This window comes from Lontra canadensis, unplaced genomic scaffold (genome assembly GCF_010015895.1).
Source record: "Lontra canadensis isolate GAN:19392208 unplaced genomic scaffold, GSC_riverotter_1.0 scaffold371, whole genome shotgun sequence".
In the NCBI taxonomy this organism is placed as follows: domain Eukaryota; kingdom Metazoa; phylum Chordata; class Mammalia; order Carnivora; family Mustelidae; genus Lontra; species Lontra canadensis.
The window spans coordinates 41,024-54,339 of record NW_022631365.1 but is presented as its reverse complement, the minus strand read 5'-3'; the positions used below and the strand labels follow the sequence as shown (position 1 = coordinate 54,339).

At 40.3% G+C, this 13,316-nt stretch overlaps 1 protein-coding gene across 1 annotated transcript in view; it reads left to right on the top strand.

Moving 5' to 3' along the window:
- Positions 1–7,474, top strand: part of LOC116862902 (extracellular sulfatase Sulf-1-like) — a gene marked incomplete at its 5' end in the record, with an annotated part of 71,708 nt that extends 64,234 nt beyond the window's left edge. The window contains one exon of the mRNA XM_032850348.1: positions 6,307–7,474. Coding sequence (XP_032706239.1) covers positions 6,307–7,127 — 821 coding nt within the window. The remainder of the gene's footprint in view (positions 1–6,306) is intronic.
- Positions 7,475–13,316: the final 5,842 nt, after the last annotated feature.

Below are 13,316 nucleotides of genomic sequence, written 5' to 3'. Positions count from 1 at the left end.
GTTTGAAATTACTGGGGCTAGCTCCCTGCTACCTCCCCCTTTATTGTGGTTATGTTACTCATTTGAAATAGACCAAAGTTTGTTTATTTCTGTCTGTATTTCCATTTTTGGTTCTATTTTTTCCTCATCACTGCTAGTGTAATTTTCTTTTTCAGTGTGTAATACTTTAACATAGTTCCAAAAGTCAGAAGTGCCAAAAGCGTATGGAGAGAAATGTTAGTCCTTCCCACCACCTCTTCCCACACGTGCGCTGTAGGTAACCAGACTCCTCAGTTTTTCCTTTACCTTCTTGTGTTTTTGTTGCAGTAGTAAGCAGATGGTGATACCTGATTTCTCTTATTTTCTTTCACCGAGGATAGCATACAATATAAACAGGATTGCACTTGGTTTCTTTCTCACTTAAAATATTTTCACTTTAAAATCTATCCTCTCCCTCAGTTCATAGAGATCTTCCCATTCTCTTTTCACTTCTTCATAGTAATCTACTGTGTGGCTGTTCCATAATTTATTCAGTCACTCTTTTATGTATGAGCCTTTCGGTTATTCTCATATTTTGCAATTCCAAGTGGTGCTGCAGTAAAGAGCCTTGCACAAATACGTTTCATGTTCTTGAGGCTATCTTCAAAATAAATTCCTAGTTGGAGGATTACTGGGTCAAAGGTAAATGCCTATATGGACCTATTAAATACTGCCAGATTTCCCTCCATGTGGTTTGTACCATTTTGCATTCCCACCATCACTGTATGACTATCTGCTTTCAACAGCTGTCCAGGTTCTAAATTTTTTTTCCAATTGAATGAGAAAGAAAGGGTATCTCAGTATGGTTTGAATTTGTATTGCTCTTCTTATGAGTAAAGTTGAACATGTTTTTGAAAGTTTAAAGGCCACGTTACTTACTTTTGTAGATTATCTGGTTATGTCGTATGCCCACTTTTTTATCTGGTTTTTGAAAGAATTATCAGGAAGAACTTGTATCTTTATGATGCTGAGTCTTCTATCCAGGAACGAAGGCTATATTTCCACCTGGTTAAGTAAATTTCCAGGTCTTCCAGGAGCTTTCTGAACGATCTTCTCATAGGTTTTGCACAATTCTTGGTATGTTTATTCATAAGTATTTTATCTTCTCTGTTATTATTGTGAATAGGGTTTTCCTCCATAATTAAACCCTCTTTGAGATTCTCATTTGTGTATATGAGGGCTACTGATTTCTGTATATTAATTTTATATCTTGCTACTTTAAAAAGTATTTCTATTTTTCAGTTAATTTTATCATTGATTCCCTTGGGTTTTCCAGATATATTTGTCATACATTTGTGAATAGAAATAGATTTGCTTCTTTTTTTTTGCTTAAGATTTTATTTATTTATTTGACAGAATGAAAGAGAGGGAGAGCATGAGAGGAGAGAGGGTCAGGGGGAGAAGCAGACTCCCTGCTAAGCCAGGGATCCTGATGTTGGGACTCAATCCTGGAGCTCCAGAATCATGACCTGAGCTGAAGGTAGTCGCTTAACCAAATGAGCCACGCAGGCGCCCCAGCTTTGCTTCTTTTCCAGTTTGTTGGTTCTGACTGATCCCTCCTGTCAACTTGAATGAACTAATACTTCTAGTACAGTGTTATCTTGTTGCTGATCTTAGTGAAAATGCTTCTCAGATTTCCCTGTTAAGTGAGAAGGCATGTTTCAGAACTAAGTTGTACACATCTTTACATGTTAAGGAACTAACCATTGAATTTTTTTTTTTAGTGTTTTTATTAGTAATGAATGTTGAATTTGTCAAAGGCCTTTTTCAGCATCTATGGAGATGCTCAAATAATTTTTCAATCTTCCAATATTATATATTATATTCTAATATGACATATTTTATTCCAAAGTTATTCTATTCTAGTCTGTTCTATTCTATTCTATAGATCTTCAAATATGATATATTATATTAATGGACTTGCTAAAAATGAGCCAACCTTTCATTCCTAGAATACATTCCATTAAGTCGTTGTGTGTTATTTTCTAAATTTAATATTGGGTTCTCTCCAGTAATATTTTACTTAGGATTTTTGTATTATATTAATAAATAATACCAGTCTGTAATTTTCTTTTTGTTTGCACTAGTGTTACCTTTTTAGGTATCATATTAGTTTTCTATTGCTGCTGTAACAAATCACCCCACTGTCTTAAGCAACACAAATTTATTCTTTCATTTTTAGCAGTCAAAAGTCCAAAATGGGTGTAACTGGTCTAAAATCATGGGGTAAGCAGGTCTGTGTTCCTTCCCAGAGCTCTAGAAAAGGATCCCTTTCTTTGTCTTTTCCAGCTTCTGGAGGCTCCCTACATTCCTTGTCCAGCCCCCTCCCCCCCATCTCCAGAGTTCGTAGTGTAGGTCTTCAGATCTCAATCTGTATGTGTCTGTGTGGGCATGTGCAAGCACGTGTCTCAGACCCAGGCTTCCGGGCTCGCATCTTCTCACTCCCCTGCCTCTTTCCCTACTAAGGACCTTCATGGTTACATTGGCCCCATCTAAATCCTTCAAAATTATTATCTCCCCCATATCAACATAATTGAAATCACATCTGAAAAGTCCCTTGTGCCATGGAAAGTAATAGATCTACAGTCTCTAAGATCAGGATGTGGCTATCTTTCTTCCTACAACAACTAAAAATGTTATAGTTGCTTTATAAAAAGAGTTTGGAAACTTTCTTTGATTTTTCTATGCTTTAAAACAGTTTATCTAGTGTTCAGATTCTCTTCTCCTTGAAGGCTTGGTAAAATTCTCCTGTGAAACCATAGGGACCTGGTGCATCTTCGTAGTTTCTTAATAACCTTTCTTTTCCTTCTTTGGAAATTGCTTTATCTAAACTTTCAATTTCTATTGGGTCAATTTCAATAAACTACTTTTCTGGGCAATTATCTCTCTTATCTAGGTTTTCTAATTCATTTGTTTCGAGGTCTACAAAATGGCCTCTTGTGTTTTAAGTTCTGCATATCTCAATGATTATTTCTCCCTTGCCATTTTTTTTTTTTGTCATTCAACAAATTTATTAAATACCTACTAACTGGTTTACAATTCCATTTTTTTTTATTTTTTTATTAACATATAATGTATTATTAGCCCCAGGGGTACATGTCTGTGAATCACCAGGTTTACACACTTCACAGCACTCACCATAGCACATACCCTCCCCAATGTCCATAACCCCACCACCCTCTCCCTCCCCCCTCCCCCTGGCTACCCTCAGTTTGTTTTGTGAGATTAAGAGTCTCTTATGGTTTGTCTCCCTCCCAATCCCATCCTTTTTCATTTATTCTTTTCCTACCCCCAAACCGCCCAACGTTGCATCTCCCCTTCCTCATATCGGGGAGATCATATGATAGTTGTCTTTCTCCGATTGACTTATTTTGCTAAGCATAATACCCTCTAATCCCATCCACGTCGTCGCAAATTCCCTTGCCATTTCTTATTTCGTGTATGTGAACTTTCTCCTTTTTTTCTCAAATAGCTGAACTAGTGATTGTCAGTTTTGATACTTTTGTAAAGAACCAGGATTTTGATTTACTAGTTAGGTATGTCATTCTTCTGTTCTCTACCTCATTAATTTTTGCTTTCACCTTTCTCATTTCCTTCCTGGTGCTTTCTTTTGATTTACATTGTTCTTTCTGCAGAAAGAAAGAAAGAACATCTTCTTTCTTTTTGAGTTTGGTGTTTAATTCATTTATTTTTCATGATAAAAGTGTTTAAGGCTAAGAATGCTTAAAACGATGCATAAATATAATGCCTTATGCATCATAGGTTCTAATAAACAGCGTTTTCATTATCATTTTTTAAAATTCTGCACTTTTAGGTTTCTATTTTCCTTTTCACCCAGATGACCTCAGCTTCCAGGTCAAAGGGCTTTCTTGTTGTTTTAATGTTATTAATTTCTAGTTTTATTGTATTGTGTCAGAGTGTTTGTGATATTTCGGTTTTATGCAACTTACTGATTCTTTTTTTGTGACCGAACACATAATCAAGTAATGTGACTTTCTATGTGTGTTTGAGAAGGTGTGTCTTCTACCCTTGGAATATACTATTGGACACATTTAAATGAGAACTACCTGACTGATTATATATACTCAGGTCTTCTAGATTCATACTTACTTTTAGTCCACTTGACATGTCTTAGATTGAGTATCACTTATTATTATGTTTCCACATATTTCACTTTGCATCTTTTACAGGTAGTTTCTTCTTTATAAAGATGGTTGTCTTCCCCTCCCACTTTGGAACTTTGTAGGATTTGCATTTTTGTCCTATTGGTTGCCTTTGAACTTAAACGTTTTTAATGTCCCTAGTCCCTGTTTCTTATTTAACCTTTTGTTATCTCATTGGTCAGTTTTCAATGGAGTTCTTTGACTCCCAACTATTATTTCAACTCAATGAGCTTCTCTTTCAACTTCTCTATCTTTCCTCCCATTTCTAGTTACATTATTTTTACTTTGTCATATAAAATGTATACATTATCTCTCGACCCTTCTCCTATCTTTATCAGACTCCTAAATCTGATAAGTACATTAAACGCTCACTATCAATCCTTTTGCTCCAGTGATTTCTTGGTTGGATAAAAACTGTTCAAGAAGAGCTGATGTGGACAGTGTTCTCTGCATTCTTACATTTTAATTTTTAGGCCCGTTTTTCTGTAGCCTTGATACTTGAAGAAGGGCTTGGATGGTTGTAAGATCCTTGGTTTGTACTTTAATTTCTGATTTAAGATGGTTTTCATATCCTGGGGTGCTTGTTGACTGAAAATATTTAATTTACTTGGCAGTGTTGTATTGTGATTTTCTTCACTTTATGGTTTATTTTGTAAGGGGATTTGGCATTTTCATAAGATGATAGATTTTGTTGTCCTTATTTTCTATTTTCTTTTATAACAATTTTGTATAGATTTAAGCTGTTTTTCTTAATTTCATAGATTTCAAGTATTTATAAGATTTCTACTTTAAGAGGATTCTTTCTAGTGGGTGTATCCAAGATACGTTCTTTCTACTATTTTGTTTTATTATTATTTGGGGATGATGATAGGGGAGGTGGTGTGTTTCCAATTTCTTCTTTCTCTTTTTTCCTCACAGGATCTGACATTTCCCCTCTTTTGCTGTCCTTTTCCCTTATCACCCAGTTTCCAAAGGATGTTGCTTCTTGCTTTGTGTCCTTTCCTCCCTGCCTTTCCGACTGCCACCTCGATTCACACCCACTTCTGAGTCTCTTCCTCGTTGTCGCCACTGCGGTTTACCAGGATTCTGACAGTCTTTTCTACATCAGGTCGACATTCTTTCCGGCGATGGCTTCAACTCAGTTCTTGGCTGCGACCTCATTTCCTGCTTCTCTCATCTGTCCTGTTTTCCCAAGGCTCGTGCCCAAAGTGTGACAGACAGCTCTGTCAAGATTCCATTTTAACTTTCTTTTTTTTTTAACTTACAGGTCATTTGAAGATTATGTAATTTTCTATCTTCTTGTTTACCAAGAGTGTGGGTTTTGTGTACTTTTACATATTCTTCCTGTTGGTCCGTATTGCTTGTGGGTAGTTGATCACATTAATCTAGGCTGCCTCTTTCTAAACGGTACTTAGACATAACAAAAGAAAAGATGCTATTTTCCACAGGACTGGAGCCACCTTGGTGATGTAGAAAGATCTGAGAGAGAGAAAGCTGGTGTGTTCTTTGTACACTGTGGAAAACATTCAAAGATTGACTTATCTAGAGCATAGAACTTTTAGGGCAAACACAAAATCAGAGAGGCAGATTCAAGCATCGGACTTGAAGAGTTCAGTTGCAGTCACGTTTGTTTTTATACTCAGTCCTAGGGAGCATAAAAATGTCTGACTAAGCATCTCCTGTTCATTAAAACCCTTTCAGATTCATCATTCACCCAGTGACCCGGTAGGTAGTAAAGTTTCCATCACACAACTATTCCCGCATCTGACAGATGAGGGGTCGAAACTCAGAGAGCCTCACTCACATGACGTCCTGGTCACAAAGTTGACTTGAGGAGAGCCAGGAGTAAAACAGCAGCCCCCTGACTGATGATGCCATGCATTTCCAGCACCAGCTTCGCCTCATCACAGAACTTTGCCTTTGTTTGAACCTCTTTACAATTTTGTGTTACTGTTCAGTCGCTTCTGTAACCTAACTCCACTCCCTGACAACAAATGACTAGGGGAAAATAGTCTTTAGTGTTGTATTTCAAATTGATTTGCCCTGTTAAAAACAATGTAAGTTGCTTGTCCGATGAGTAGGAAATACTTTCTCCACTAATCTACCTCCATCTCTCTTTTCACAGAGGACAGTTATGGGATGGATGGGAAGGTTAATCTGCCCAGCCCCGCAGCCGATGTCAACTGGCAAGGTCTGGAGGATTTATACAGTGTGAACGAAAGTGTTTATGAGTACAGACAAAACTATACACTTAGTCTGGTTGACTGGACTAATTACTTGAAGGATGTAGATAGAGTATTTGCACTGCTGAACGGCCACCATGAGCAAAATACAACAAATAAGACTAGGACTGCTCAAAGCGATGCGTTCCCGGCTGGATCTGCTGAACTCTCTGTGCCCGGGGAGGGGGCCTCCGCGGAGTCCGACGAAGACCCGAGTCCTAGCGTTGGGGAAGCGCCTCATTGGACCCTGCCCGCTGACCTTCCAACTCTGCGCTGGAACCAACCAACATTCAGTCCAGACACGAAACTTGAATGGAATAACGACATTCCAGAAGCGAGTCATTTGAATTCTGAACACTGGAGAAATCATAAAACTGAAACGTGGACGGAGTACGAAGAGGGAAATCATCCTGAAACCGACTTCAGTGGCAATGGCCTCCCGGAGCTGGTCCTCCCGCCCGGCCCCCGGCTGCTGCCCGGGAGCTGGCCGCCGCGCGAACTGCCCCGGGCTGGCGGTCCAGGCGAAGACGTTTTTGAAGGTCAGCAGCATCTTTCGGGGCCCGCTGATGTGGATGCCGTTCATCAGACGAGCGATGCGTCTGCCGGGCAGCGGCCCGCTAACCCCCGTGGCGAGAAGCGGATGTTGAACAAGGCGAAGAATGGCAAGACGGGGAGCTTACAGAGTCTAGAAGGCAGTGCCTCCTTTCCACTCTCCTCCAATTAGCGGACATTGTGACCTTACCCTAAACACAGTATTTTTGTAACTTTTTATTAGGAAACTAACAACGATGATCAGGACAGCCAACATTGTACGCTACCCCAGGCACACAGGTGCAGAAGTCAGCGCCCGCGCGAGCAGGAGGCCCGCGGGGACTCGGTGTTGTGATTCACCAGGTGTCAAGAATAGAAAGAAAGGTTGACTTGTGTGTGTGCGTTTGTTTGGGGAGGACTCAAACAGTGGTGTCTTTTGAAAGTGATAGGGATATGTCTGTACAAATATTATCCAATCAAGATGGCTAGAATTGTACCTTTCTGAGTTTCTAAAACTCGACACCCTCCATGAATTTGTCAGCACACTCTCCACTGTGTGCATAATGTGGTTTTGATTCCGTTTTTAACCACTGGACCTTTTCAGTGCCATCACGTTCAATGATTTTGCACTTTGAGATCAGAATGCCATGTCGGTTTGGTTAGTCATTTTTTTTTTCCCCTTCCCATAGGCATTTTCATAGTCTCACTGCTTGCTTTCAGTGTGACCACTGGGAAGCAGACCCCAGGAATGACACCCAGTACAGATGACATATTGTTCAGTGTACGCTTTTGCCAGAAAACATTGCATGCGTTTTCCTCGACTTGCTAAAATTGATTAGCAGAAAGGCATGGCTAACGATGTTGGCAGTAAAAATAAATAAATCAACAAAACCAAGATTGCCTGCTCTCTCTGTGCCTAGCCTCAAAGTGTTCATCATACGCTTCAGATTGCTGAATTTTTATTATTTTATTAACAGGATAAAAGGACAGATGACTTTTTTTTTTTTTTTTTTCCTTTCTATCTTTGTTTTCTTGACCTGGCAAGTCAGGTCAAGTGTTGAGAAAATATGCTTAGTCTTGAATTTATATAAGAAATCTTTTTCAATAAAACAAACTCATGAATGTTTCATCTTTTAAACACACCATATGTGTTATATGATTATATTTAAGGACTTCACCAAGTTCTGATTTTTTTAAAGGCATAATTCAAGACTGCTTTTGAAATTCTGTATTCTTGAAAATATTCTTGTTATGTATTAGATTTTTAAATACCAGCAAAAGGATTACCTCATTGAGAGTTACCAGTACCCTAGCCAACTTCCCAAGGTTTTTTTTTTAGCTTAACAGTGATTTTCTTTCTATTTTTAGATCATTCAAATGCATAGGTAAATTATGTTTCTTTAAGTGTTTAAGGTAAACTCTTTTAAAGAAAATTTAATATGTTATAGTTGAACCTTTGACAACTTTAAGTCTTTATCATAGACTTTGTACATATGTTAAAATTAACTAGCTCTTTATCAGATGTGTGTGTCACCAGCTGAATGACAGAAGAAACATATTTATGGTCATGAATGATGAACTTTGTAAAAAGGTTTCAAGTTATTAGGAAGCATACTGTGTTTTTTAATCTTGTGTAATATTCTGTGATACTTTTATAGAACAACTCTGGCTTCGGGAAAGTCTAGAAGCAATATTTCTTGAAATAAAAGGTGTTTAAACTTTACCTGTTTCAGAGAAATGAGCTTATTACCAAGTTTTTGTGTGACACCCATTCTTTGTAGGTAAAATTGAGTCCTGATCTCAATGGACATGGTCGAATATTGGCCACATTTGTAAAACTGCCCCAAAGTCCGTGTGTTCTAGAACATGCTCAGATTAACGATTTCAGTGCGGATTTGCCTCCTCACTTTGGGGAGGCTATGGTAGAGGCAGCACAAACTGGCTCCCCATGATGCCCCCCTTGGTTACATAGACCCGGCGTTTGGTTGAATGGTCTCCGGTCACCATGTTGACATCTTTAATGATCTTTGAACAAGGAATCCCACTTTTCCTCATTTTACCAGACCAACAAACTATATACCTGGCTCTGGGCAACACAGATAGAGTTTCCCAAAAGCAAGAGGACAGATCCACTGAAGGAAGGTTCAGTTCACTAGGGACAGGACCATAGACTTTGATCAAGACCCATCCACCCTCCAATACTTCAGGTTTTTCTCAACTGACAAATGCCATATACTTCTTTCTGCTCCAGATTTCCTGAGGAGCTGCTTTTTCTGCAGGTCCAGGGGCTGACAATCTGTGAAATGGCCAGAGACCAGAAGGTTAATAGGAAAGGGAGAAGAAACTAAAGCAAAGGACTTCTTTGAGATCTGTCAACCCAGTCCTGAGATAACTGAGGAAACCATCTGTATTAGTTTGTGAGGGCTGCCATGACAAAATAGCATAGGGGGGCTTAAACAACAGACATCTATTTGCTCACTGTTCTGGAGGCTGAAAGTCTAAGACCAAAAGGATTTGGTTTCTCCTGAGGCCTCTCTTCTTGGCTTTCAGATGGCCATCTTCTCTGTGTGTCCTCACATGCCTTTTCTCTGTGCGTGTGCAGCCCCGGCCTCTGTTCTTACAAAGGAAGAACACAAAAAATGCCAGCCATATCAGATGGCGGCCCACCCATATGACCTCATTTAACTGTAATTACCTCTTTAAAGGCCCTCTCTTCAAATACAGTCACGCTGGGGGCATAGGGATTCAACACCTGAATTTTGAGGGGCATAATTCAGCCCATAACACCACAGATTCATCAAGAGAAGAGTTTGAGATAATAGTGTTGACCAAAAGCACGTCATTTTGCCTCCCTCCTTGATCCTTTCCCACCAAAAGTGACTAAGCCAAATGCTGCTATCCCAGAGAAAATTCCATTTTAGTTCAATTCAGTAACTATTTATGCAGTACCTACTATGTGCAAGGGCATGAAAGAGACATTCAGATTTTGAAGAGTGCTTCGAAATTCACTAGCTGACTGACCTTGTTTGACCTCTGAGGAGCTGATGCCCAGAGGGTTAAGCTGATTCCCCAACAGCCCATTTCCTACAGATTTAAGAGGAAGAGGTTTACAGAGGCAGGGCCCGCCCCTCTCCACTTTCTCCATTTACACACACACACACACACACACACCCCAGATCAGGGAAGGGAGAAGCCATAGTGAAACTCCATGTAGGAAAGAGTAGTGGAAAGAACAATGGACATGAATTCTAAATTTTACTACCTATGAGCTGGGGAAAGTCGCATAACCTCTCCTTGACTGTAAAATAAGATATGAAATAAGGATGGCAATTACATCACCTCTGGGCTTTCTTTTCCTAGAACATGCCCAGGGAAGACATTGCTCATGCATGAGGACACCTCCGCATGAAGCCAGAGCACTTGTACCCTTAGAATCCTTCCCAACACAGCTGGCTACACCATCGGTAATGAAGTGTGAGACACAAACCTACTGACCATATCCAAAGTAGGTAATATCTGAGGCTCCTCCCAGCCTTCTTTAGAAAAATAAAATAACCCTCTCTATGGGGTTTTTGGTTAAGAGAGAAGGAATGAAGCTGTAACACTCCTACCCCATGCCAAATGTCCCTAAACACGTTGCCCTTCTGAAAAGAGATTTTTAAATGCCTGTTGTTCAGAACTTGCTTTAGAGCTACCCTGATCTCAGATATAAGAAGGTGTTCAAAGTCCCCCAATTCATCTAGTTCTGCTTGATATTTTCAAATTTTATTTGCTTGATATTTCAAAATCTAGTTGGAAAATATTTTCAAACTTTTCAAAATTTATTTTAGCAGAAAACAAAGACCTTAGAGCAAATAATACCTCCATGTGGTCCACCACCCTGGTGCATTTAAGCCCTCATGGTCTCTCCTTGAAGCTGCTGGGAAAGCTGTTATGGCACCCTAAGGCCCTTCCCCTCCAACTCCACCCCACCCTGCACATGCTGTCTCTCACCACCTGCCTCAGATCTCAGCCTCCTGCTCAGAAATGTTCGGCGATTTTTGACACGCACACTTCTCCCACTGGAAGTTCTAGCCTTCCATCCACCCATCCACTCCCCCTCCACATGGCCTGTCAGGACCAGCTTCCCCCAAATTAGCTCCACCTTCCCAGTTCTGAATTCCCCACTTCAACTGGTAAAAATCTTATCCACTTTTCAATTCCCATATTTTGTTTTCCCTTTTATCCTAGCAAACTTTATCTTCTCTTTCCACGTACATTTTCCTCAACTCCCCCACCCCTTGGACACACAGTATCTCGACCATTTTTTGCTTTACTTTTCCCCAAGTAAGAGAATACGGGTATTGTACCAACTCTGAGGCCGATGGAGTGAAAATGACCAGCCACATTCATGACCTTGCCATTTGCCCCTAAGAAACCTGCCTGAGGCAACTGTTGTTCATACTGGTCTAATTGACTCACCTTCCTCCAAGTTGTGTCGTTGATGCTGAGGACTTCACCAGCACAGTACCTAGGTCCTCAGAGCGAGCCCACTATGGTGTAAAATAAGCAGAGAAAATAACTTTCAAAAAGCAGATACTTCCTGTTGAGACTAGGGAGTCCCTGCTCCCCGATGTCAGGGAAAGCACTGCAGAGTATTGTTAGACAAAGGGAGCTACAAATGTTGAGGTCTTTTGTGCTGAGTGTTGCCTCACTTTTCTGATAGCAAATGCATTTAAGTGGTGGACAAAGGTATCCACCCTCTATTCTGAATTTCTAGCCCCTACACCAGTGTGCCTCCCAGGACCCAGGAATTCCGAATCTGTGTCTTCTACCCCGGGTCCTCTTCCTCATTATCCAAACTCCAGCCCCAATGGCACAGGTGACCCAGAGCCAGAGTGGAACCAATCCAATTACTAATGGGTTTCAGCAAAAGAGGACGGGTCATTGCCACCCTAAAATGAACGTGGTCACAAAAACCCCCATACAACTCAAGCCCAAGAACTGGAAGGGATGAGAGGTTAGTAAAGCATGTAATTTCCATAATAACCATTAGGTGTCACTCTAGTGCAACTCATGACAGGCTTCCTTCCAGCCAGGATCCGCCCCTGGCAAAGCTGCCATTTCATCGATTTCTGAAGTAGCAGCAGTACATTTAGACAAGAACGCAGCTAGAACAACTTGATCCATGGCAAGCTTGCTCTTTCTTTGGTACCTAGGATCTTGGCCATTTACCTAGGATCTCAGCCATTCCAGAAGACCAAAGAAGGGTTTTAGCTTTCTACTGATGTATATTGGTATTATGAGTAGGAACTGCATCAGACTTTGACGTTTAAATACAAAAGTCAACACCAAATATCGATCTCCTTGTTTTCCAATGACTTTGCACAATTAAAAATGGGGCTTTTTGTTCCCCGCCCCCCCACCGGCCCCTATGCCAAAGCTACAGAGGCTGTCTTCGCTCAGCTGGCAAATTTTTAAAAGAAGAAAAGAACTGGATGCTTTTTAACAGCTCTTAAGATGCTGAGGTTGTACCAAGTCTGGAGCTAATGCAAGATGAGTGGCCACATTCATAACCTTTCCTCTCTCCTCATTTCTTAAAAAGAAACTGTCTGGTGTGTCTCTTTCAGAAAGCCCAATATCTGGAATGATTCTGCTGTTCCCTTGAATGTGTGAGATATTTAAGAGAATCGAGTGAAATCTCAAAATTGCCTTAATGGCACACATTGAGGAAGAGAAGAACATAGACTGGGGAAGAGGGTACTATCTTCCCTTTGCATAAATGGCCTCCACAATGAATGCACAAGGCCACGGAGGAAAGTAAGTTTATCCAGAAACCAGCACAGACACACACGTCCCCCCAGGAACTCCTGTATCTTGAGCCACTGTGACCCTTTAGTTGAGCGGAGCAGGAGGGGTGACTGAGTGAGAAATGAAAATCAATTGCCCTGCTTTACACCTATGGAGGGCTCCAGGCAAGGTTCTAAAAATAACCACTTTGTGCTCCAGTCCCTGACTCATGCTGTTATTTCCGGATCTCCTCTGCCTCCCTCCTCCTCTCACCCAAAAAGTTTTGGATGCCTTAGAAAACTCTGCTGTCCAACAGGAGAGAGCTCAGAGACAAACTAATTTCAATCCAACACACTTTATTCTTTTCTTTTTTTTACTTTTTTTTCTTAATTTTCAGTGATCAAGTATTCAAGATGTTGTAAACCAAGGTTTATTAGTACATTGACAAGAGATTTCATTAAATACAAGGAAATTATACATCTTTTAAATTACCCCTAAGAGATCTCCAAATAAATATTCATTGTAAAAATCACAAAGTCAAATTCCTTTATGCAACAACTCAAAATGGCCTTTCATCACCAACACACTTTCACACAAAACACACACACTGAAC